This window comes from Microtus oregoni, unplaced genomic scaffold (genome assembly GCF_018167655.1).
Source record: "Microtus oregoni isolate MIOR12 unplaced genomic scaffold, Mior012 000005F_ref0000423, whole genome shotgun sequence".
In the NCBI taxonomy this organism is placed as follows: domain Eukaryota; kingdom Metazoa; phylum Chordata; class Mammalia; order Rodentia; family Cricetidae; genus Microtus; species Microtus oregoni.
The window spans coordinates 12,216,432-12,241,898 of record NW_024543064.1 but is presented as its reverse complement, the minus strand read 5'-3'; the positions used below and the strand labels follow the sequence as shown (position 1 = coordinate 12,241,898).

At 50.6% G+C, this 25,467-nt stretch overlaps 1 protein-coding gene across 1 annotated transcript in view; it reads right to left on the bottom strand.

Moving 5' to 3' along the window:
- The window catches only part of Crocc (ciliary rootlet coiled-coil, rootletin), a 41,501-nt gene extending 22,614 nt beyond the window's left edge, over window positions 1-18,887 (bottom strand). Inside the window, exons 1-14 of the mRNA XM_041652955.1 lie at window positions 18,830-18,887; window positions 17,822-17,963; window positions 15,615-15,769; window positions 10,718-10,903; window positions 10,550-10,633; window positions 10,417-10,478; window positions 10,173-10,338; window positions 9,694-9,800; window positions 7,146-7,382; window positions 6,617-6,713; window positions 6,050-6,133; window positions 5,488-5,721; window positions 4,802-5,001; window positions 975-1,157 (exon numbers count right to left, since the gene is read on the bottom strand). Coding sequence (XP_041508889.1) covers window positions 975-1,157; window positions 4,802-5,001; window positions 5,488-5,721; window positions 6,050-6,133; window positions 6,617-6,713; window positions 7,146-7,382; window positions 9,694-9,800; window positions 10,173-10,338; window positions 10,417-10,478; window positions 10,550-10,633; window positions 10,718-10,903; window positions 15,615-15,749 — 1,775 coding nt within the window. The 5' untranslated portion in view covers window positions 15,750-15,769; window positions 17,822-17,963; window positions 18,830-18,887. The remainder of the gene's footprint in view (window positions 1-974; window positions 1,158-4,801; window positions 5,002-5,487; window positions 5,722-6,049; window positions 6,134-6,616; window positions 6,714-7,145; window positions 7,383-9,693; window positions 9,801-10,172; window positions 10,339-10,416; window positions 10,479-10,549; window positions 10,634-10,717; window positions 10,904-15,614; window positions 15,770-17,821; window positions 17,964-18,829) is intronic.
- Between the last annotated feature and the right edge of the window lie 6,580 nt (window positions 18,888-25,467).

The following is a 25,467-nucleotide window of genomic DNA, read 5'->3' as shown; positions in this document are numbered from 1 at the left end:
TGACCAAAGTCTTCAGGGGTAAGCTCGGCAGCATACAGACTGCCAAGCTCCAGTGCCATTAACTAAACTACACTTCAGCTGTATAGTTTAAGATTTGTCTCATACCATCAGAATATACTGCAGATGCTTAGTAAAGTCACGTCCAGACACAGAAAACCTCTAAGAGGCAGTGTTTTAAAGTGTGCTTAGATGCTGGAAAGAAAATGGGTATAGATAGTAATAGAAAAAATAGTTTATAAATAATAAAGTCTTTTAAAATGTAAGGATTATTATAACACAGAGAGTTGACCTTTATATGGTGCTTTGCTAATTCTGCATTTTTGAATGCTAATGAACAGAGAGTGACAGCTGCTAAGAGACACTGGGTTGTGGAAGGGACTGCTGAATTAAGCCACCCTAGATACTTTAGGAAAGCCTTAACTTTAAAATGGAAGTCAGAAAATGTATTGTTTTGGGGAAGAGGTTATGCTTTTGTTTCCACAGGAAACAAAAGACTGTACTGGCTACATAAAATAAACCTAGAAAACTACAAGGCAGATGACTTATATTTTACCTGCTCAAGAATAAAACAAAAAATCATCTTTGCCTGGCCTATGTATAATACCCAGTCCATATGCTTGTGTTAATATAGATATGTATGTTACCTTTGAAAGTTTGTGTGTTTTCAGAGCAGGGGGACCAGACATCAATGAAAACAGGTGGCCCAGGTGATCCAGTCTCTCAGAATGCCTCTGTCACAGTTTCCTCAGAATTCAGAGGAAACTGAACAGCTTGCTGGCTGAGATGGTCCAGCCTCACAGACTACTCCAGCCAGAGATTTTCCTATCACACCGAGACTGGACAACAGCTAGCTCTCCCAGGATTGGGTCCTCTAAAGATGATGTCGTCCCCAGACAACAGCAAGCAGTCTAGAGAATATGATGCACACATTCCCAAGAGGTGCACTGAAGGACCCTCGGTGAGCAGGGACCCACCTGCGCTCCAGCTCTCTGCGGGCCCGGGCCCCCTCCTGCACTGTGTCTTCTTGCTTGTCCTCCAGCTGGGTATGCTGGCGCCTCAGGTCCTCCTGGGCAGCCTGAAGCTTTTCCAGCTCCTGGCGTAGCTCCTCGGCCTGCTGCTGAGTCACCTGCAGGTTGTGGGCCAGGCTGCCCTTCTCCCTGTAGGACACACAAGGAGAGGAGAGGGCATTTTGAGGCTGCTGTCTACCAGAGAAAATGGTTGAACTGACTATTCCGACTACAACCTCTGTCCTCCAGGACACTGCCTCCAGGAAGCCTTCCCTGATGCCTCTCACAGTTGACTCATCTCATACCACCTGGCACTGAGAATGGCTCTCTCCCCAGTTTGCAGACCTAGAGGCCAGAGGAACGGGTAAAGACGCTGCTGTCAGCTGCAAGTACTCTAGCAAGTGGGAGAGGCCAGAACAGGCTCCTGGGACACACAGGCACCTCGGATACCAGTTCTCAGCTGCATGGCCAGGAACACCCACCATCTATCATCCTCCAAACAGAACTGATCTGTCTGGATCCCAGAGTTTCACACTGCACGGAGCAGAAGTATGTACACACAGGAAGGAGGGAGCCACTGAGAATGTCTTCCCCAACTCCAGTGGTCCTGCGCTGGGGGCTGGACCTTGTCAGACTGGGGGCTCCCTTGTCAGCTGGGGCCTGGAGATCAGGCTAAGAGGTATCTACCTCTTTTATATTTTTAAAGATTTGTTTATTAATTATATATACAGTGTTCTGTCTGCATGCATGCTGTAGGTCAGAAGAGGGCACCAGATCTCATTACAGATGGTTTTGAGCCACCATGTGGAGGGGAATTGAACTCAGGACCTCTGGAAGAGCAGCCAGTGCTCTTAACCTCTGAGCCATCTCTCCAGCTGCTACTCACTTCTTTACTACAGAGTGGCAACCCCCAAATATACTAAATACCAAACTGAAAACAGCTTGTGGTATGATATTAAGACAGGGGGCTGGAGAGATGGCTCAGAGGCTAAGAGCACTGACTGCTCTTCCAGAGGTCCTGAGTTCAATTCCCAGCAACCACATGGTGGCTCACAGCCATCTACAAAGAGATCCAATGCCCTCTTGTGGCATGAAAGCAAACATACAGGCAGAACACTGTATATATGATAAATAATAATAAATAAATAAGTAATAAATAAAGACAGCAGAATGTTCCAGGCAGTGATGACGCATGTCTTTAATCCTGACATTTGGGAGTAGTGACAGGCAGATCTCTGAGAGCTTTGTCTACAGAAGGAGTTCTAGGACAGGCTCCAAAGTTACAGAGAAACCTGTCCCAAAAAACCAAAAAAATAAAAAAAAAATAAAAAAACACTGCAGAATGCAAAATGGGTTTCTCACCAAAGATATTACCATTTATTTTTTTTTAAATATTTATTTATTATGTATACAATATTCTGTGTGTAAGCCTGCAGGCCAGAAGAAGGCACCAGACCCCATTATAGATGGTTGTGAGCCTCCATGTGGTTGCTGGGAATTGAACTCAGGACCTTTGGAAGAGCAGGCAATGCTCTTAACCTCTGAGCCATCTCTCCAGCCCGATATTACCATTTAAAAGGCCCAGTTTCTTCCCACAAAAGGAAGCCAAAGGCCTGGCCCCAGATAAGCCACTGTCACCTCCACCCACACTCAGAATTGAGTCTAGAAAGTCTTTCACGAGCTGTATGAAGACAGCTCTGACGGATTCACATGAATTTGAGGTACCACGGGTGCAGCACTTGCCACACATCCTGGAACACAGTAGGTATACAAATGCACACATGCACATCTACTGTGCTTCCATATTGCCAGGACTATGGAAGGCAAAAGCAGAACTCAGGGTTAAGATGAACAGGTGAGGCAGGCGGGAGTGAGGGTGGGAGTTGGGGGATCGCACTTTGAGTTTACCTTTTCTCTCTCTCTTTCTGTTTTGTTTTTGTTTTCCTAGATAGGGTATTTCTGTATAGCTCTGGAACTCGCTTAGCAGATCAGGCTGGTCTTACTATGTGGCCCCGGCTGGTTTGGAACTGTTATACAGCCTAGGATGACCTCATTCTTGGGACAATCTTCCTGCCTCAGTGTCCTAAGTGCTGGACTGCAGATGTGAGCTACCAGTCCTTGCTTGTCTTAGAGACTTGGTGTTTGTTTGTTTGTTTAAGACAGGTTTCACTATGTAACCCTGACTGGCCTGGAGCTTCCTACATAGACCCAGCTGGCCTAGAACTCACAGAGATCTGCCTGCCTCTGCCTCCAGAATATAGGAATTAAAGGTATCCATCACCGTGCCTAGTTTTGGTGTTTTTATTTAGAAAAAGAAAATGAAAAAGCAACAACACCAAAAATAAATAAATAAGTAAGTAAAATCCAAAATCTACCAGGCAGCCAAGAGGATAACGTGTGTCTCTTTAAAAAAATTTTTATAACATCTTTAATTTTGTTGTTGTTCTGTCTGTGAAGGTGTGTGTGTAACAAGGCACATGAATGGAGATCAGAGGATAACATTCCTGAATCAGTTCTTTTGAGTACATCCCACTGTTGCAGAGGACCAGTTTGGTTCTCAGCATCCACCCTGGGTAGCTCATAGTCACCTCAAACTCCAGATCCACAGGGATCTAGCTGGTAGCTCTGGTTTCTAGGAGAGCACATACCCACATACAACTCATCATCACCATCATCATCACCACCATCATCATCATCATTTTAAAAGTCTCGGGACTGGAGAAATGGCTCAGAGGTTAAGAGTACTGGTTGCTCTTCCAGAGGTCCTGAGTTCAATTCCCAGCAACCACATGGTGGCTCACAACCATCTGTAATGAGATATGGTGCCCTCTTCTGGCAGGCAGGCATACATACAGAATACTAAGAATACTGTATACATAATAAATAAATAAATCTAAAAAAAATCTGAATTAAAAAAAAAAGTCTCTACCAGGGCTGGGCATAGTGGTGCACACCTTTAATCCCAGCACTAGGAAGGCAGGGGCAGGCAGATCTCTGGAATTTTCAAGGCCAGTCTGGTCTACTTTGGGAGGTCGAGGCCAGCGAGGGCTACCTAGTGAGATCCTGTCTCAAAAACAAACAAACAAGTCTCTAAGAAAAGCAGGAACCACTAGCTCACATCCGCAATCCAGCACTTAGGACACTGAGGCCGGAGGATTGCCCCAAGTGTAAGGTCAGCTCAGGCTATATAGCAGCTCTAGGTGCCAGCCAGGGCTGCCTAGTGAAGCTCTGTCTCAAAAATATAAAACTCAGATAAATAATAAAAAATAAACAGGGCTGGAGAGATGGCTCAGTGGTTAAGTGCACTGATGGCACTTTCCAAGGTCCTGAGTTCAATTCCCAGCAACCACATGGAGGCTCACAACCATCTGTAATGGTGCTGGTGCCCTCTTCTGGCCTGCAGGCATACACACAGACAGGATATTGTACACATAATAAATAAATATTAAAAAATAAAAATAAATAAACAACAAAAAACTGCTTTTAGTTTGGCTGGGATGTAGCTCAGTGAGAGTACTTCCCTGACTTGCACCGGGCTTGGGTCCATTCCCAGCAGGAGGCAACTAACCAACAGGAAACAGTTCAGAAGAGCACTGAGAGCAGAATTCTAGAATGTTCTATAGCCACATGTGGCAATGGGGGGGTACTTGAAATGTGGCTAGAATAACAAGAACTGACTTTTTACTTCCTTGAAAACTGTCAATTTTTTTTCACCTGGACGGTGGGGAGGAACCCTCTAGCTGAAAGGCCTGGCTAGCTAGACCCAACGCCTCCCTGGCCTGGAGGCCCCGCACCTGCTCAGGAGCTCGTTGGCACTGCGCAGGCGCTGGGCCTCGCGCAGTGCATCCTCTTGGGCCTGGGCTGTGACTGCTGTCTGGTCCTGCAGGCGCTGCAGCTGCTCCTCCAGGCCCCTCCGCTCTCCCTCGCTGTCACTGAGCTGCTTGCGCACGGTGCCCAGTAGCTCCTGGCTGGCTTCATAGCGCCCACGCATATCCTGGAGTATGGGGGTGACAGGGTCTGGAGGAACCCATTCACTCCCTCCTAACAGCTCCATAGCGTTGGACGTGTCTGAGGCAGCATAGGGGATGCCTCCACTGTGCCCTCCCCTCTCTGCCAACGGGGCAACTCCAATTAGCGCCCCCAGGGTCAGACAAGGGAAACTGTCCCTTAGATACTGACCCCACCCACAAGGGCCCAGGCCCCGCCCCCTCGTTTCCTCCCCCGCAACCCCGCCTCTGGTTCCCAGACTTCCCTTGTCCTAGGCTCAGATTCTCTGTTCAGGATTTGTCTTAGGATCCTGGCCCCAAGCTTTATCTCCATTTCTGAGAGCTCCAGCCCCTTTTCCGACGCACTCACAGCCATCCAGGCACTCCTGGCTCAGATTCTATCTAGAACCCTCCATCAGCAGTCGTTTCTCAGGGCCCCAGCCCCGCCCCCATAGTCCCTGGCTGTGTGAGGGATGCTCAGGCCCAGTTTATACCTGGACCTGCAGCTGGCGTTTGTGCAGGGCGGAGTGGATCAGCGTGAGCATGGAGGAGTCAGAGGAGGCTGGGGACAGGCCTCTGCGCGGGGAACGACCTCGACCCGGGGAGGAGTGCCGTGGTGGGGTGGGGGTCCGTGGGCCAGAGAGCCCCCGCAGGCTACCATCAGAGGTGTCTGCAGTGTGCCCTGAGCTGCTGAGCTGGACACCACTCTCTGTGTCCGATAGGGCAGCCTTGCAGGGAAGGAGAAAAGGGGAGTGGGGGGTTAACTAGTCACAGGTATAAGCGAGGCAATGTGACATTTCCCACATGCCCCTTCTCCCAAGAAGTCTTTCAGAGTCCACCTCTGCCACAGTGCAGCCCTCGATGCAAGGCCTACCATTCACTGTCCTCCAGTGTCCTCACAGTTCTCACAGGGGCTCCACAGGGCAAGGCTGGGTGAGCCAGCAGAGGTGACAGCAGCCAGGGTGAATAGGCCCCACCCACTTCCAGTACATCCCAAAGCTCCCAAGGGGTGTGGCAGGGGCTCAGGATTGGCCCCCCTTGTGGGCTGTAGCATACCTGTGCCAAGTCCCTCAGTGTCTGCTGCAGTCCCTCTCCATCCTCAGTGTCCAGAGCTGCCTGCTCCTGGACCCGCAGAGACTCCTAGCGACAAGAAAGGCTGGTCACAGTTCTGACGAGGGATGAAGTCACTTCTTCCTGCCCCTCTGGAGAAGCAGTTATGACCATACCCACAGGCCAGCTGCTCTCACTGAACAGATGAGGCCCAGAAAAGTACAGTGCCCTGTCCCAGTCACATGACCTAGTGAAGCGCCCAAACCCTGCTCCACAAAGGGGTGTGGAGCTCAGGCAGTGCCCTGGAGGTATGCTTCTGGTGGGGAGGCAGTGGCATTCCCCTGGGAGCCTAAAAAGGGTCCAAGTCCTGACTCCCCACCTATTGAATTGGAGACCCCTGGGCTTTGGCTTCCTCAACTGTGTAATGGCTTGCTGCGGGAGGGTGGAAGGGCACAGAGATGGTGAATGTCACTGTGTAAAGCCTGGCATGCACTGTGAGGACAGCAGTCTGGATGAGACATTCAACATGTTCCCAGCAGCCTGGCCCTCAGCCAATAGCCATAGACATCTCACCAGGGCCGCCAACTTATCAGAAAGAGTCCTGTTGACTTGATCCTTCTCTGTGTTCTGGTTCTGAAGCTGCTCCACAGACAGGGCCAGCTCTGTCACTCTGGAGGAAGGAGCAAAAGAGGTGAGTGGGGGAGCTGCCTCAGTTTCTCAAATTTACCAGCATATGTCCTCTGCGTTTCCCAAAACTGAACAAGGACCCTAGGATCCACCTCCCCAGGTATGGGACCTGGAGTAAGTCACTTCTTACCTGGGGGCCTCTGATTTCTCAGCTGCAAAATGGGAATGAGGGTGCAGCTGGCTGTATCTCATGAGAGAGCAGTGGGGGCAGGAGTTGCGGTCATTCAAGTCATCAGAGGTTTAACTGCCTATATGTCTAGACCCCAGTTCTCTGAACCTCAAACACAGTGCCTGGGAAGCCCAGCCAGGCTCACCTGGGGAAGGCCCAGCCCTGGTGAACACACTCCTCTCTGAGTCTCCAGGGGAACCCTCTGCAGGAAGGGAGTTGGTCACAGATGGGCCTGCTGCCACCCACCTGGCACTAAGGTCAGCCTTGTCCAGGTCACTCTGCACCTGCAGCTGGGCCAGGTCCTTCTCCCGGAGCAGCTTGGCCCGTAGCTGCTCCTCTAGTTGGGCCTGCAGCAGTGTTTGCTTCTCCAGAGCCGCCTCAGCCTGGCTCTCAGCCCGCTGAAGGCTGGCACTCAGTCCCAGGCCCACCTCCTGGATAGCCCGGGATGTCCGGACTAGCTCCCCTCCCAGCTGCAATAGGTCCCTAGAAGAGAGCAGAATAAGGGGGTGTGGAGGTGGCTTCCAAGTACAAATCAAAACTACACTGGCACTATCTGTCACCATCAGATTATAGAAACAAAGTCACATTATGCCCAATATGGGTGAGGTCACAGGGGAACTGGACGTCCCCTATACAGCTGATGAAGGGCAAGTGGGCAGAACCACCGGGGAAGGCAATTAGGAAAAGCCCTGAAAGGTATGAACACCTGGGTCCTTTGCACCTAAGAGTGCATCTTCCAGACTGGCTCATCTCAAAGCAATGACAGATGACTATGGTAGCATAGCACGTGTGGAAATCCTGGAAATACCAAAACACTCATAAAAAGGGAGATCACAAGTAAATAAACGATGGGAAGTTCAGTCAGTGGATCCCACAGCCAAGAAAAACCAATAGGGAAGCTACTCCTGATGTGTACCTCTCCCAGGAAAATGGTCAGATGAGGAAGGGTTCTTCCAAAGCAGCAAAGTTAGCTGAGCAGTGGTGATGCACGCCTTTAATCCCAGCACTCGGGAGGCAGAGGCAGACAGATCTCTGTGAGTTTGAGACCAGCCTGGTCTACAATTCAAGCTCAAGGTCACACAGGGCAATATAATGAGACCCTTTCTCAAATTAATTAAAAATAAGGCCCCAATGTGGGCTCACTCACTCTCTGTATGAACTGCAGTACTGAACATCCAACAGCAGGGGGCGGGGAGTGCCTCATAGAATTCTAGGTAACACATAGTAGGTCAAGCATAGTATCAAACTTCTTTTTTTTAAAAAAAAACTTTTTATTTTTTTAAATATTTATTTATTTATTATGTAAACAATATTCTGTATGTATGCCTGAAGGCCAGAAGAGGGCACCAGACCCCATTACAGATGGTTGTGAGCCACCATGTGGTTGCTGGGAATTGAACTCAGGACCTTTGGAAGAGCAGGCAATGCTCTTAACCTCTGAGCCATCTCTCCAGCCCCTAGTATCAAACTTCTAATAGTTTTCATCCTGCCGTTAAGCCAGAAATACCATCACAGGCTGAAGACACCTGCCCCAGGCCAAAGGTCCTCCTGTGGGGGAACACTACACTCCTGGGGTCCCGGTCTTGCCAAGGAAATAGCAATCTGCAGCTCTAGCTGTGCAGGCTTATGAAACACGAGACAGCAAAAAGCTAGACTACAGGAATCCCTGAGGAAAGCCGGTTATTCCTTGAACAAATAAGAGACTTAAGGGTCCAATAGAAGAAAAAAGTTTAGCCAGGTGTGCTGGCAACACAGACCTGTATTCCTAGTACTAGGAAGAAAAAGATCCAAGTACTGGGCTAGGATCTTGGCTCAACTTAGACAAGTGCTTGCCTAATATATGCAGAGCCCTAGGTTCAATCCCTAGCAACACAAAAACCTGGCATGGTAGCACATGCCCGCAATTCAAGCACACAAGTAGAAAGAGGAGGATCAGAAGTTCAAGGCCATCATCCTGTACAGTGAGTTCCAGGATAGCCTGGGATACATGACTCTAAGAAAGAAAAAGGATTTAAAAAATTAAAAATCTCATGGGCATAGTAATGCATGCCTTTAATCCCAGCACTCAGGAGGCAGAGGCAGCAGAATCTCTGAACTGGAGGCCAGTCAGAGTTGCATAATGAGATGCTGTCTCAGAAAAAAAAAAGATTCACATTTTGTGAGTATCTGTGACTCCTGAGTCAAACCAACTATAAAGACAAAAAGGGAGGCAGGCTCCAAATCCAAACTCAGCTATGTTGAAGAATATTTGTTTACACTGTGTGAAGATGTGTCACTGTGAGTGGTCTCCAAAGGGCTGACTGGCCAATAGCTAGTCAGAAGAGAACAGGCGGGACTTCTGGGCAGAGAGAGGAACTCAGGATGAATCTAGGTACAAGAGAGATGCCAGCTAGACACTGAAGAAGTTGAACATATGGTATAGAGGAGAGGTAACGGTGCCACATGGCAGAATGTAGATTAACAGAAACAGGTTAATTTAAATTGTAAGAGCTAGTGGGACAAGCCTAAGCTAAAGGCCAAGCTTTCATAATTAATAAGAAGTCTCCATGTCATTCTTTGTGAGCAGTCCGACACCACAGCTACTCTGTGGTGTGTGATCTGAGAGGGTCACTCGGTCCCTCTGCTCTTTGGTGTGAGATGAGCAGGATAATTCTCATCACGAGATCACAGAAGAGTGTAGTTCAGCTGAGCCCCAGCAAAGCTGACTACCTCTCTTCCTGCAAGCTGCCCCCTGCATTCCCAGAGGCGGCCCTTGGAAAGATGCATCCCATGCTCCCCAGGAGCCAGCCCTCACCTCTCTGTGCCCATCTTCACCTCGCTGACCAGCCGTCGGAGCCCCATGACCTGCCTCCAGAGGAGGAGCAGGCGGCTGTGCTCTCTGCTGAAGTAGGCGTTGAAGGACTATGGAGACAGACACAAGAGGCACTGGGGACACGGCTGCATTCCTGCCCCAGTGCCCCGCCAGCATGGCCTAAAGAAGGACCAGAGTTTCCCCAAGGGACAGAGAGTACTCAGGGCCTGGACTGGCCTCCCAGTGGGCAGGGTCATGTGACCATGACCATGGGCTGGTCACTTAACTTTCCATATGACACAATGACAGCACCACACGTCATGAGAAATAGAAGAAACTGTGAACCTGGCCCAGGGCTTAAGTAAACAAAGCCAGCACTCCCTTGATGACATTGACTACTGCTCTTGTGCTCACATGGTCAGGTACCCAGTCCCTCTGCAGGTCCCCCCACTGTCAAGCTATCCCGCTGGTACCCTTCTCACCTCTTCCTCGCGCCTCCATGCTGCCTCCCTCTGCTCCAGCTCCTTGCAGCTGCGGGTCCAGTCACTGGTCACTTTGCGAATGTCCTCGCTCAGACTCTGGTTGGCCAAGTTTGCCTGGTCCAGCTGCTCTCTCAGCATGGCATTCACCTGGGCCAGGCTGGCACTTCTGGGAGAGGCATATGGGGGTCAGTGAGCACTTGCTCATTGTCCAGGAAGTCACCCATTGACTGTGCCCCACCCTCACCTCTGCTGCTCCTCCTCCAGGCGCAAAACGGCGCTGTCCAGGTCCTGGCTGTGTTCTGTGTCCTAGGTGAGGAAGAGAGGAGTAAGGACAGGCAGGAGGAGGGAGGCCTGTGCCTGCCCCACCTGGCACCCACCCTCTGACGCTGCTGCTCCAGCTCAGTGGACTTCTCCAGCAGCTGCTTCTCCAGCTCTGAGCACTGTTTCTTATACTGCAGAATCTGGCAATGAGCAGGAAGCCGTGTGAGCCCAGGGATGAGGGCTGAGTGAAGAAGAGGGCAGGGATAGGGGTGGGCAGCCCTGACCTTGGCCTGCAGCCGCTGCACTAGCTGGGCTTGCCGCTGCTGGCCCTCCTGGTAGGCCTGCAGCTTGCGCCGGTAGGAGGCCTGCTCCTCCTGCAGTTGCCTCCGAAGCTCCACGCTCTGCCGCACCAGCCCCTTGGGCTCCTGGGCCTCTAGCTCCCCAGTCTCCAGCCGCACAGCCTGCTCCAGCTGCAGGGAAGGGCCCTGGGTGAGAGTCCTGTGCTTCAAGCAGGCCCAGGCCTCTGCAGGAGACACCAGCTCAGACCACAATGCCTTGCAAGTTGATAGCACTCCAAGGAGCAGTCACAAGCAGGTATAGCCAGGATGTAGTACATATGTGCATGATACATGAGAATACAGATGGGAGTTTGCATGAGCATACAGATAAGCAGGAATGGACACACAGACAGGGCAATGTATAGGCACACAGAGCATGGCACGCAGATGGGGGATTCTTGAAAACACAGGGCAAGAATGGGCTGGTGTTGGCACACAGATGGGACAAGCTTGGACACTTAAGACAGGGCAGGCATGGGCACACAGATAGGACATGCTTAGACACACAGGGCAGACATGAACACATAGATGGGACATGCTTAGACACAAAGGGCAGGCATGGGCACTCAGATGGAGCATGCTTGAACACCCAGACAGGGCAGGCATGGGCACTCAGATGGGGCATGCTTGGACACTTAGATAAAGCAGGCATGGGCACAAAGACAGGACATGCTTGGATACACAGGGCAGGCATGGGTACAGAAATGGAACATGCTTGGACACTTAAGACAGGGCAGAAATGGGTACATAAATGGAACATGCTTGGGCACTTAAGACAGGGCAGAAATGGGCACACAGATGGAGCATGCTTGGTCACTTAGATGGGGCAGGAATGGGCACATAGATAGGACATGCTTGGATACACAGGACAGGCACACAGTACCTTATAATATATGTGGGGGTGGGCATGGCCACAAAGATGGGACATGCTTGGTCACACAGGACAGGAATGGGCACATAGATGGAACATGCTCAGACACACAAGAAAGGAATGGGTACACAGACAGGACATGCTTGGACACACAAGACAGGAATGGGCACACAGATGGGACATGCTTGAATACACAGGACAGACACAGGCACACAATGCAGACATGGAAATATATGTGGGGTGGGCATGGGCATACAGATAGAGCAGGTATGGGCACACAGGCACACAGAAGAGGCAGGCATGTACATGTGCAGGTACCTGGAGGCAGACCGCAGAAGTAGCCACCCTGCTCCATGTATTCTCTGTCATCCCTTCAGAACACTGAGCCTACCCCACTATAGCTTATGCCTTAGTCTGCTGCCATGTCTCCCCAACCCTCTTCGCTCCCCAAAGCAAGCTCAGGAAAGCCTGGATTTTTGTTCCCTATTGGATTTGAATATATAGGACACTGACTATGGGGTGTCCTGACTCATACCCAGGGAATATCGAGACTAACAACACGAGTGCACAGTGAATCTATTCAGAACAAATGTGTCACTAAGCGTAAGATCCAAGCTTACCGAGAGCACACAAAGTGCACAAAGGCAGTCTCAGAGGTCCCAGGGTGATATATAACACACAGCCTTCAGATCTGGATGTACCCCATCTAGCACTGCTTTGCCCCCTCTTACCCTGGCCTCTCCCTCACCTCACAGGACCCTCTCCCGTCCAGCTTCCTCCTCTCCAGGTATTGTGTAGTGTGCCACCCTCAGACCCCATGGGCACACAGAGGAGGCCTGTCCAATAGCCCTCTCAACCCTGTTCAGGTGCCTGGTTGTCCTGGCTACTTTTCCTAGGGTTCCTCAGCTTCTGGCTGTCAGGGAAACAGGTTGAGGGAGGAAGGACTGACTTAAGGTCATGAACACACAGGGTCTGAGGACAACCAATGGATGATCCCAGTCTAGCTGACTGATGTCAACGCACACTTACCATCCATCTCCCAAGCACCCAGGCTGACCAGCAAGGTCCTCAAACACACACACACACAAGTGTAGGACTACCAGTCATAGGGAAGCCAACAGGAGGGGAGACTTTTCTTACCCACACTAACCTGGGGTCCAGGCCAGATCAGTGGCACTCCAGGACTGCACTAGCTTAGTGTACTTGGAAGCTGCTCTGAGAGCCACTCTCAGCAATGCTGGTGGGTAGTGCAACTATGCCGATTGGGATGACACCAGCAGGGAGGAGTCAGCACAGCCGCATGGGGGCTGTACTGTGAGTTGAAGAACACAGGCTAAGGTTGCTAAGGGAGTGGCAATAGGAACATTCTCTGAGTCTGTGGCAAATGGCTACATAAAGCCCAAGCAAGCAGAGAGGTGAACAGAGCCTACATGTCACATAGCCCATGCATCAGAGTGGGTTGTGGTTAGCCATGTCTCCACACGGAACCCCGCTTGCTCTGAATGCACTGGGTGCATCTGGACATGGTCTATGGGGTGGTGCTGGCATTATGCCCATCTGTATGTACCAGGACATGTGCTTGTGTGTCTGAGTATGCCAGGGAGGTGTGGGCATGATGTAAATTGGGGGCCTGGGGAAGAGTCTGGGCTCCTTGGGTCACAGGTAATGGTAGTGGCTAGTGCATGTGTGAGTGTCTTTGTGGGCTGACGGTTGGCCCTTGCTGGCTTCTGTCCTTTTGCTGTCTATGTGCAGCCAGGGGATGCATATAGTGCACTGTGCGGTTGATCACTATATGCAGAGGTGGTGGGATTGTCCACCAGGGTGTTGCTCTGTGCCAGGGCAGGACAGTGTGGTGTCTGGCTACATATAGACCATGAGTCTGAGTGTATCCATAGGATGGGTTTGTTTCTATGTGCTGTGTTCTATGTGGGGTTGATTTGTGGCTTGCATTGTATGTGCTTTGCACATTCGAGTGACCCCAGTGCTATTGGCTCCTGGTGTGGAGGGGCTCTAGCCAGTTACTAGGGACTCCACCCGTTTCCCCAGTGCTTAGTGCCAGCTACTGCAGGCCATACCTCACCTCTCTCCACAGCTCTGCCCTCTACAAAATAGCCTTTCAGTGTGACTTGCAATTTCAATGGAAAGGAGGCTGCCACAAGAACGGATGAAAGTAGTTTATTGTCTCCCTTAGCAACTGCTGCTCTCCTGCCCCATTAATGACTAAGCCCAGGTTGCCATGGACACTGAGGAAACTCAGGGAATCTGTTCTGTAGAGCCAAGGGATAATGCCACTGCCTCTTTCCCACCTACCTCGCTGTACCCGTTTCTTGGGAATACTGAGGTACACTATACTCAGGAGGTAGCCTCTGGTAGTCCTGCCTCAGTTTCTCCACAGGACATCCAAAGAACAGAGCATGAATCCTGACTTGTTCCACTCCCTACCCCAGGGAGGATGTGGGGTTTGAAGGATGAGAACAACTTCACCTAAATGTCCCCAACCTAGTCTACCTTGCTAGTGTGGCCACAGGGCACCTGTCACCTGTAGGCACAGGTTGAAGTGAGTATCAGGGAATGTGTCATACAACCACATCCATATCCCTGGACCAGTGGTCCCTGTCCAGCTTTACCACTGACCTTGGCTGTAGCATGATCCTCTGTGGACTTCAGTTTCTCCATCTGTAATAAGGTGATCACTGGGTTCTTATCCACTCAGGACCCTCCCCCTCCATGAAAGGCCTTCAAGGTCATTTTTTATTCAATCTCTGCCTCCAGGTAGGTTCTCACCCAAACTCTCTCAGACACAGAACAATTAAAAAATCCAGGCAATTTGTGCCAATATATGAGGGCACAACTCCTCAGCCCCCACTACAGACACCGCCCCCCCAATAGCTATGTCTCACCCACCTCTCCTTCCCTTCCTTGTCAATCAGGGAGCAGTGTGAGCTTCAGTTGTTGAAATTGGCACCTGAGAGGCAGTCCCCAGGGGACTGGCACTGTACCCTGGGCCAAGAAGGGTCTAACCAGCAGGAGGCTGATTCTGGCGCATCAACAGTACCAACCTAGTACTCCTGCTACCCTGTCTCTGAACCCCCTGCAGACTCCAAGAAATGGATTATGTAGTGTCCTCAAAGCTAGGGGACCACAATAGGGCCCCCACTTGGCTACTTGGCAAGCCCCAACAAGTCAGAGGCTTGTCTGAGCAGGCAGTACCAAGACATGGGCACACTCCATAACAAGAGGGTGTGCAGAATTCAGTACAGAACACACACAAGACAACACATAGGGCTCCATACAGACAGGGCTTCCCACTAGCACACAATGGATGCTACAGGAGCTGGCAGGCTCTCTGCACAGCTCCTAAACAAAGGCAATATATAGTCCTAGCCTGGGAGCCAGGACACTGGAAGTCTTAACTGGCTGTGTGTCACAAGGCATGGGGCTTTCTCTCTCTCTCCTCTAGGATAAATGGATATTTCTCCTAGGTTAAATGGTTATTATAATGCTACAAACTTTGGTATACTAAATATAAAGGACTCAGCATATTTTTGGAATATAGTAGGCATTCCATAAATGATAGCTATCTTTTTATTTATTTTGTTTGTCTGTTTTTCAAGACAGGTTTCTCTGTGTATCCCTGGCTGTTCTGGAACTCGCTTTGTAGACCAGGCTGGCCTCAAACTCACTGAGATCCACTGCCCTGCCTCCTGAGTGCCGGGATTAAAGGTGTGTACCACCACACTCGGCCCATGGTGGCTACTATTACAACCATTGTCCTCATCATCTGCACTCACACTTCATCCTTCACTCAACTCCTCTCAACCTTCCACCATCAGCTCCCCCAGGGCACCAGGAGCTCATGGCCATTCCAGCTGGCACAGCTGCAGTCTGAACCAGATGCCCATCCTTACATGGTCAGTGGGCCTGGTCAGGACATCCCCCTACCCACCCAAGCCTGGCCCCAGGAGCACCCACCCTCTCACTGACGGCATTGTACTTGATAGCAAGTTCATCACGCTCAGCACGACTCTGGGCCAGCAGGTCCTCCACACGAGACAGCTCCTGCTGCAGCAGCTGGTTCTCCTCCTGCAGTGACAGCAGGGAAGCCATCTCTGGGACCTGGAGAGGGGCTGACCAAGGACAAGGAGTTGAGGTTGATTTCTGTCTAGTGCGGAGGGGCACCAACCCCAATGGGTGTTCTACTCATTTCTGGGACAAGATGATGGGCCAGAGCCCTGGGAGGACCCTGTGTGTGTGTGTATGTGGCTGCAGCAGCTGGGGTCCAAGAGAGCTGAGGAACGGGAAGGTTAGCAAGAGACATCAAGAGCTAGAGTTGTATAGAAACAGTTACAGCCAGTGTGGCCACTTCCCCAGAACATGCAGGAGGAAGGCTCTAGCTAGGAGTCAAAAGAAAGTTTTCCTATACCCACGCTGGGGACATAAAGCTCTGATTTTTTTTTTTCCCGAGACAGGGGTTCTCTGTAGCTTTGGAGCCTGTCCTGGAACTCACTTGGTAGACCAGGCTGGCTTCGAACTCACGGAGATCCACCTGTCTCTGCTTCCCAGGTGCTGGGATTAAAGGCGTGTGCCACCATTACCCAGCCAAAGCTCTGAATTCTTGCTCCCTCCTTTTCTGAGGACTATTCTCCTCAGAACCTCAATTTTATTCATCTGTTAAATGGGTAGAACAGTGATCCAATCATGCCAGGAAAGTGGTCAAGCCTTACTCGAAGTCAGGGCTTCTCATAACTTTGCTTTATTTTCTTGTTTTTTGAAGTAACACAGCCTACGCAGCCTAGGCTGCCGTGGAACCCTCTGCCCCTCTAGTGCTAGATTTCAGATGAGTTCCATCATGCCCAGTTTCTCATACTCAGAGTTTAAGACAGTAGAGGTTAGCTTGGGAAGAGGAAGCAGAGAGAAATAAAGGCCAGAGCAGAACACCCCTCCCTGTGTGCTCTACTTTGACCCTGAAAACATGGACACACACTGCAGGCCTTCTAGTTTTGGGGTGGTTTGTTAAGTCTCCCCTATTCTGGGGAGTCTCAGCATCCCTGTTCCACTCAAGGAGATAGCCCAACCCTGACCTGGAATCAAAACCAGATTGTAGCCGGGCGGTGGTGGCGCACGCCTTTAATCCCAGCACTTGGGAGGCAGAGGCAGGCGGATCTCTGTGAGTTCGAGACCAGCCTGGTCTACAAGAGCTAGTTCCAGGACAGGCTCCAAAACCACAGAGAAACCCTGTCTCGAAAAAAACAAACAAAAAAACAAAACAAAAACAAACAAACAAACAAAAAAAAACCAGATTGTAGCAGGGACCCAAAAATCACCAGCAGAACAGCTGCCAGTGCCCCACACCACCTACTAAGTGGCTAACCTCAAGGCCAGGCACTCAGGCAGGCTACATAATTAGGTCATGCATGCCACATACCAGGACCAACTGCGGCCATCAGCTTTTGTGCTCAAGCCATCAGGCCTTTGCAGGAACTTGGTCTGAACTGAGTTGCCTCCCCATGTAATCTCAGCCTCAGACAGCTCACACCATTCCTGATAGGAAATACAGTATTTGGTGTTCAAATCTGAAGCAGGGAGCAGGGAGGGTGTGCCCCTCCTTCTCCCCTAGCTGTGCCACATGGGGAATAAATAAAGTAAGTCTGGGTGCATTGCATCTCAGCCTCCATTTCCTCCTCTGTGAAGTAGATCCATCCATCACAGGGCTGTGCCTAACCCCCTATGTGTATTCAAGAAGTAGGGAGAGGACTGGGGACATGGCTCAGTCCTTACTACACAAGATTGAGTATCTAAGTTCAAATCCCAGCACCCATGCACAAAGCTGGGTTCGGCCGCTCAAGTACCTGTAATCCAAGAGCTATGTGGGGAAGAGACAGGAGAATCAGCAGGATTTACTGGCTGCCAGCCTAGCTTCAGGCTGAGTGAGAGACCCTGCTGGAATAGGTGGAGAGTGATACTGCAGGAACCCAGTGCCCTCCTTTGATGTCCTTGTGCTCATAGGAAACACATCTGCACATGTGTGCATGTGCCACACACAGAGAGAGAGAAAGAGAGAGAGAGAGAGAGAAAGAGAGAGAGAGAGAGAGAGAGAGAAAGAGAGAGAGAGCTATCTATCAATTGCTAATGAGGAAGACAGCGAGAGAAGGAACCCTAGACAGGGTAGGGAGTGGCACCTGGGCTCTCAGGCTGAGAAAGGTTGCGGGTGATGATCTCCCTGATACAGACTGGCAGGATGGCACCCTGGGAGTCCTGGGCTGGGTTCTGCACACTCAGGCTCTTCTCTTGGTCTGGTCTCAGGCTACAGCTCTCCAGAGTCTGTGGGAGGACAGTGTTTGGACAAGTCCTATGGCCCAAGTCCTAGAGAACTCAGGAGATGAAGCTGATGCCTGAAGGGTAAACTGAAAAGAGCTCCTGCTGGGAGTCTCACCTAGGTCTGTGCTCTAGGCAGGACCCTTCAGGTAAACCAAGCCCACAGTAACTCAGACACCACACTGGAGGCAGCACAGGCTGTTGGGGGGGTTTCAGCCCAGTTCCCACCATAGGTAAGGAGGATCTAGCTGTGCCAGAGGCCAGTAATCCCTAAAATCCATGAGAGGCCCTTCCCCCCACTACTGTGCACTAGGATTAGGGAATCCTAGCAGTTGGCCTATGCGGCCCCTGGGAGCTGCAAATTGCGGCTCCTGTATACCAGCGCCACACCTCCCTCAGCTCACCCACCTCTCACTGCTCCTAGTAGGTCAGTTATCCTGCTCTGTCCTGCTCTAGACAGGGTAGACACAGCACTTAGGACCCACCTGGATCACAATCTCCAATGCCAGTTGGGGCTGCAGGGATTCTGCCAGCCCTAGGTTCATGGAGGGGGGGTCTGTGGGTATCCCACAGCCCCCCTCCCCAAAGTACCAAGATCAGCTCAGCTACTAACAACACACTAACAATGCCAGGCTGCTGGGCTGAGCGCCTGGCAGATTAAGCTTAAATCCGCCGCTGCCCCCACGTGACCATGTAGGGGGTGGGGAGGGGCTCAGATGGGAGAGAAGGAGAGCTGAGAGAAGCAGAGATACAGGAGAAGAGTGGGCAGAAGCAGCCCTGAAGCCCAGCCAGCACAGAGGCAAGAAGAGAGCAGAGCAAAGAGGGAAAGAGGAATGGAAGGTGAAAAGAAAGAGGACATTACTTCTCGCTACCTCCACTCTCCCCAGGCTGTGGGTTCTGTAGCCTTCCAAGCCCAGCTGCTGGAGGTGGGAAAGGCCAGAGTCCCCAGTCTATAGAGCATCTTCCATGACCCGGAACGGACTCACATGGCTTGCTCAGAACACATCCACAGCTCGCTGGGCAGATGTTTGTGCACTACAGGTTAGAAACAAAGAAAGCAAGGGCTCGGACAACACTAGGAACAGAGCCCCTCCAAGTCCCACCCCCAGCTGTATCCTAGCATCCTCCTGTGTAAGAGCCGATACTATTGGTGCTTGCCTCTTGAGCTGTCTGGAGCAAAATGTCTGCCCATCAGCAGCACACAGCAGGGCAACCAGTTCACACCCTGAACACTGGGTAAGCACTGTTTTCATTTTTTGGAAAACTCAACATGCACACTGTGGGCCTAAGTCTGAGCAGTTTCCCTCCCTACAGCAAGGAGTCTGTGTGGCACCATGGTTAGAGCCTGGAGTTGCTGGCACTATGTGTTAGCAGTATATCCCTGGATAAATTACCTCTCCTTGGCTGTCCCCTCCTCTGTAAACAGGAAGAGGGTCACTGTGGGGATTAAAATGTGCTGGAAGCAGGGAGGCGAGGGAAGGCAAGCTCACAGCTCACATTAACACCATCTGCCAGTTCCTGCTCTCCAGGTCCCTTGGTTTTAGGGCAAGTCCACTTGAGCTCATCAAATCCTCACATCAGCCCATTTCCAGATGAGCAAAATGAGGCTCAGAGGGGTGGGTGCATGGGTGTCTCACCTATTCAAGGTGGCACACTGTGCAGAAGTATAAGTCTGAAGACCACCCCACTTAGACCAAGCAACCTCCCCAAATACCTAAAGGGCAATGCCAGGCTTCTTGCACCTCAAGACCTGGGGCTGTATCCAGGTCAGACCCAGGGATGCAGCAGGTATTGCATATATGCACATTAATCCAAACTGGATCTCTCCTTTCCAAATACAGAATTTGTCCTGCAAATGAAAATGCAGGAAGCAAGGTACACCACACCAAGAAGGTTTAAGTGTCACCAAGCTGCTATGACAGAAATCCATATTTCAGCAAACCTACACCCATGAGCACAGAGCTGCCACTCAGCCCTGCCCTCCTTCCGAAGAACTACCACAGAACTCCTCCAGGCTGCATCACCCAGCCAAAGGGCGCCTCGGTCACCCTGGGCCAGGATGCCCAGCTCAGCACAGATGAGATCACAGATATGCTTGAAGAATGGAACAGAATTATTCTGTGTCTCCCACAAGCTGCTGTCCTAAGAGATTGAGTGAAAGGGGCAGGATGCCAGACCCTGGACACTAGGTAATACCAACCCTTGGCTCTCCCAAAAATTCTCCCCCACAGATCCTGAGACAGCATTGATAAATTCTGTGGATATGCTCTGCCCTGATAGTTGCAGCTTCCTTCCAAGTCTCAGGTAGGTAGCCAAGGGAGGAAGGGAGGAAGAAGGGAAGAAAGAAGGAAGGAAAGAGGGAAGGAGGAAGGAAGGCCCACCAAATTGGTCATAGGAATCTAATTGCTACAGCATCACCTGCTGCAGTTCTAATGTGGTTTGTCCCCTCCCAAACTCATGGTGAAATCTGGTTCCCAGTGTTAAGAGTTGAGAGGTGATGGGACCTTTAAGAGAGGATTAGGTCAGAGGGATTAATGTTTTCTCAACACTGTAGTTTACTTATATCACAAGTGTGAGTTGAGGCCAGACGTGGTGGTTTAAGTTAGTAATCTCAGCACTTTGGAAGTAAAGGCTGAAGAATCTTGTGTGTGAGGCCAATCTGGACTACATTAAGAGGTGGTGCAGTGGTTAAAAACACTGGCTGTTCTTCCAAAGGACCCATGTTCAATTCCCAGAACACACCTAACTACAGTTCCCGGGGGGGATCTGATGCCTTCTGGCTTCTGAAGGCACCAGGCAAGCATATGTTATGCAGACATGCATGCAAACACTCATACACATGAAATAAAATAAATAAATCTAAAGGAGGTGCTTCAGTAGACAAAGCACTTTCCACAAGAGCCTGGTGCTCTGATTCCTGGCACCTATGTGAATACAGGGTAGGTGTGCTGACTAGTTTTATGTCAACTTGACACAAGCTACAGTTATCTGAAAGAAGAAAACTTCCACTGGGAACATGTCAGCTAATTGGGAGTTCTGAATCTTAGAAATCCCTCACCCCTAGCTTTGCTACTACAAAAACCCAACCCCAACTGAGCTCAGGGCATTCCGATCACTCCAATATTTAGACAGATGGAGAGACCAAGTTTGCAAACTGGTTTAAGAATAAAGGATCTTTGATTTTACATACTTTACATACAGGACTCTGTCTTCTAGTTAGTTCTGAGGGGAGTCCGTGATCTGGGCATAGCACCCTCTCTACCCAGAGCACTGTACATTACCACCTCCACCGAGCCTAGTGCCCAAAGCTCTACAAACAGTTGTTAATGAATGAACACCGAGATGAGCAACTCTAATGTGAAAATCTAAAACTTCTGAGTCAATGCCACAAGTGACCCATGCCTAACTTCCTGTGACTAATCACAGTACACGAAAAATGTATAAAGCTACTACCGGCGATGTGGGCAATTGAAGTAGGAAGCAAGAGTGCATTATGTTTTGATATGGGGCCTGTCCCCTCAAACCATTTTTTTTTTTTTTTTTTTTTTTTTTTTTTGGTTTTTCGAGACAGGGTTTCTCTGTGGCTTTGGAACCTGTCCTGGAACTAGCTCTGTAGACCAGGCTGGTCGCGAACTCACAGAGATCCGCCTGCCTCTGCCTCCCGAGTGCTGGGATTAAAGGCGTGCGCCACCACCACCCGGCTCAAACCTTTTTTTTTTTTTAAATCTTTATTTATTTATTATGTATACAATGTTCTGTCTGTGTGTATGCCTGCAGGCCAGAAGAGGGCACCATGTGGTTGCTGGGAATTGAACTCAGGACCTTTGGAAGAGCAGGCAATGCTCTTAACCTCTGAGCCATCTCTCCAGCCCCAAACCTTTTTATGTATATGTAAATCTCTAAAAATTTTTGGGTTGGTTGTTTTTTTGTTTCGTTTTGTTTTTGAGACAGGATTTCTCTGCATATCCCTGGCTGTCCTAGAACTCTCTCTGTAGACCAGGCTGGTCTCAAACTCAACAGAGATCCACCTGCCTCTGCCTCCCAAGTGCTGGAACAAAAGGCGTGAACCACAACCATCCTGCTCTAAAAAATTGTCTTAAATGAAGTAATTTTGAGATACCCTAAAAAGAAAACTAAACGGGGGTGGGGGAGTAGAATAATCTCCTTAACTTTGGTTGGGTGTTGCATAAATCTCAGTCATGCTACACAGCTGGGAAATCACAAGACAGCAGGGAACCCAGGTCCAGACACCCGGGGTCCAGAAATCCTACCCTCAGAAGACACCCCCCCCCCCCCCGCCCCGCAGGACTTACGCCTGGAGGGGATGGGGGCTGCAAATGACAAGAATTATTTGTGAGCTCAACCAGAAAACAGGAAATTGGAAGAAGACAGCGGGTACTTCCAACGCCTCTCCCTAAGGGTCCTAACTCTCCAGACAAGTCGGGTCCCCAGGGAGCTGGGCAGATGTGGGGTGGGGAAGAACAGACATTCCTTCAGATTTGAGTTCGCAAAAAACCTGAGAGGTCTCTCCAAATGCCAGTTCCAGAGCCACTGGCTGGACCCATCCTGAGAACCCCTAAATGGAAGCCCCAATCTCTCCGCACAGGCTTCTGGGGCCTCACCATGCTGGACCGCCCAGGGACTGCGCCGGGCCCCAGTTTGCTCGTGTGCACTATGGAGAGCCTTTCCCCCGAGATCGGCTAAAAAGAGAAAGCTCCCACGGAGGTGCGTGGGGCCGGGCCTGGCACTAGGGAGACCGCGAGCATCGGCGTGAGGCTTTGGGTGACCGTCGTCGTCGACGGCTGCGCCCAGCGGAGCGAGAAGACCCGGTGAGAGGCTGCTGGGCCGTAGGCCCCGGGCCCCTGGCGGGAGACTCCGGTGGGTACGCACCTCCGTTGCCTTCCCTTCCCGCCCAGACCTGGTCCAGCCCAGCCCGGCGGGGTCGCCCGTGGAGCTTAGAGACCCCAGGACACCCACACAACTCCAGCCCGCCTCCTTAGCCGGGCGCACCCGCCCCGTCCCCGCCCCGCGCACGCGCGGCGCGAGCTCCTACCTTCGCGCGCTGCCGCCGAGGCCGAGCGGCCACAGCCGAGGGGCGGGGCGTGCGCTCCGGGGGCGTGGAAGAGGCGTGGCTACGTAGGGGGCGGAGTTAGAAAGGCGGGAGGGCCCCAGCCAAAGAGAAGGAGCTCCGTGGCGCGGGGGCGGGGTCTTAGGGTGCGCCAACGGGCAAGGGCGGGGTGAGCGCCTCCTGGTGGAGAGAGGCGCTCTGCGGCGGAGCAGAGGCGAGGCTAAGACGGAGCAGGCGCTCTTCGGTGGGGAACGACTCCGCCGAAGGGGCGTGTCTGAGGGGAAGCAAAGCGCCCGCTCGGTGGAAAACGACGCTACGCGGCAGGGCCGTGACCAGGAGGCGTGGCTCAGGCAGGGGCGGGGCCAAGGCGGAGCGAGTTGCGAAGAAAGAATCCCTGCTACCCTACCGGCGAGCTCTGTCGGGCGGAATAAGGTCCGGCTCCAGCTTCTTCCTGGCCATCGCCATTGTTGCTCTGGACCGTCCTGCACTCGGGTGCAAGTGTCCCAGCTGCAGAGGTTCACTGTCTTACCGAGGTTCACTGTCCTACCGACCGGCGCGAAACCTCTGCGTTCTGCCCGAAGATAACCAGGCTGTGGGGTTGAGGGGTGTGGCCGAGGCTTTAATGAGGTGATAACCTTTAGGAGAGACTGCTCTCCCGATGATGGAGCGGTCCTGCTGAGCAGTCTGCCCTCACCTGTAAAGTGGTAGTGCCGGACTGGAACGTTGGTTAGTGATTACGAACGCTTGTTGCTCTTTCGATGTCCTGGATTTTATTCCCAGCACCCACATGCATACAGGCAAACCACAAACATATAAAATAATAAATCTTTAAAAAAAAAAAAGATAGTGCCTGTTATGCCCAAATCCATGAAGTCCCCGCAATAGCCAACAAGGAAACAAGTCCCATTCGTAAAAGCAAAGAGCCTTTATTTTAATCTAGTTTGCAAACTCGGTCTCTCAGCATGTCCAAGGTATTGGGATAACTGGAGGGCCCGAAGCTCATTTAGAATAGTTTTATAGTAGTAAAGGTGGGGATGAAGGGTTTTTGAGGTTTTAAGAGCCCCGATTGGCTGACAGTTGTCTAGGGGTATCCTGGTAAATGTTCACTGGCAGGTGTCTCTATCTGTAGCGCTTAGAATGCCAGGTATTTCCTTTGAATGGTCTGTTCTTGGGTGGAGGTTGGGTAATCTCAGCTTGTGGTTCCTCCTGCAACCAGGCATTGCCTCAGGGCAAACTACTGAGACTCAAGCATCTATTAAATTTAGGGATGGCCGAGTTCTACTCTGACAGGTGATAATGGTTGGAAGTAAAGAACCTCCTTTGGGTAACCTGCCCATACTTAGCTTATCATGGCTGGCCCCCACATTTCCCCCTTCACAAGCACCTATGACAGGATCCAGTCTTGGGTCCTGCTTGCCCCTGGTTTTAAGGAGGCGTGGAACTACTTAAATTAATTGACAACCCTGGACCTAGTATATTAACAGGCACTATAGGTAGTTGTCCTGTCCCCATTCCAGGGAGTTTCCCCTTGTATCAGCCTTTTAACCTATTTTGGGCAGTGGTCATGGGACAACATGTTCCTTTTCGCAACTACTTCAAGCTGACATTGGGGCATTGTTATCCGGGCCCAAGTATGTTGAAAGGCTAGCCAAAGATAGGGAGGAAATTTGGGCAATGGGGCACTCATCAGACTCCATTGAAGGCACAGGGAGCATTTATGTTCATATGAGCCAGACTGGTCCACACCAGCTTTCAGGAAGTCTAGGGCTCGCCACCATTCAGAGTAGGTTGTAGTCAGCAACTGATGCTTAGATGTGTCTGCCAGCCAAGTGGAGGCCTATTGGGATAAGTTTAAACTTTATTAAAATTTATTTAAAGAAATACCCATATTGTAGAAAAAGAGCAGGTAATGGGCATCTGTAAACAGAAGGAATAGACTCATACCTCTGGGCCCTAGCAAAAACTACAGATTTTGATTAGAAGCATGTATATTTTCCTGGTGTCCAGAGAACCATGTATGGTTTGAACAGAGATGTCTTTAACCAGAATAGATCCAAAATCTTGAGCTTGTGACCCACACAGTAAATAGTCATTGCTCTATTAGCTTATTAGAACTATCATAGAGTGGAGGAGGAAATTAGAAACATTTTTATATCTTAATCTGTATCTATGTCTTAAGTTATTTTTTAGACCCTTAAGGCTTATGAACTTTTATATTCTCAGACCTTAATATATTTTTTAATGAGCTAACAAGTTGGCTATAGCTTTGTGGAAGAATCTGGATACCTTTTGCTGCTAAGCTTACATTATAACTGTCCTAGCTGTTAATACTATCAGAGATCTCAGAAGGATAAATAAAGTATATCTGAGTACAGACCAAATAGTTGTTAAATCCATTAAAAATTACAGGGATCAGAGTCCATATACAGATAGTCATACCCA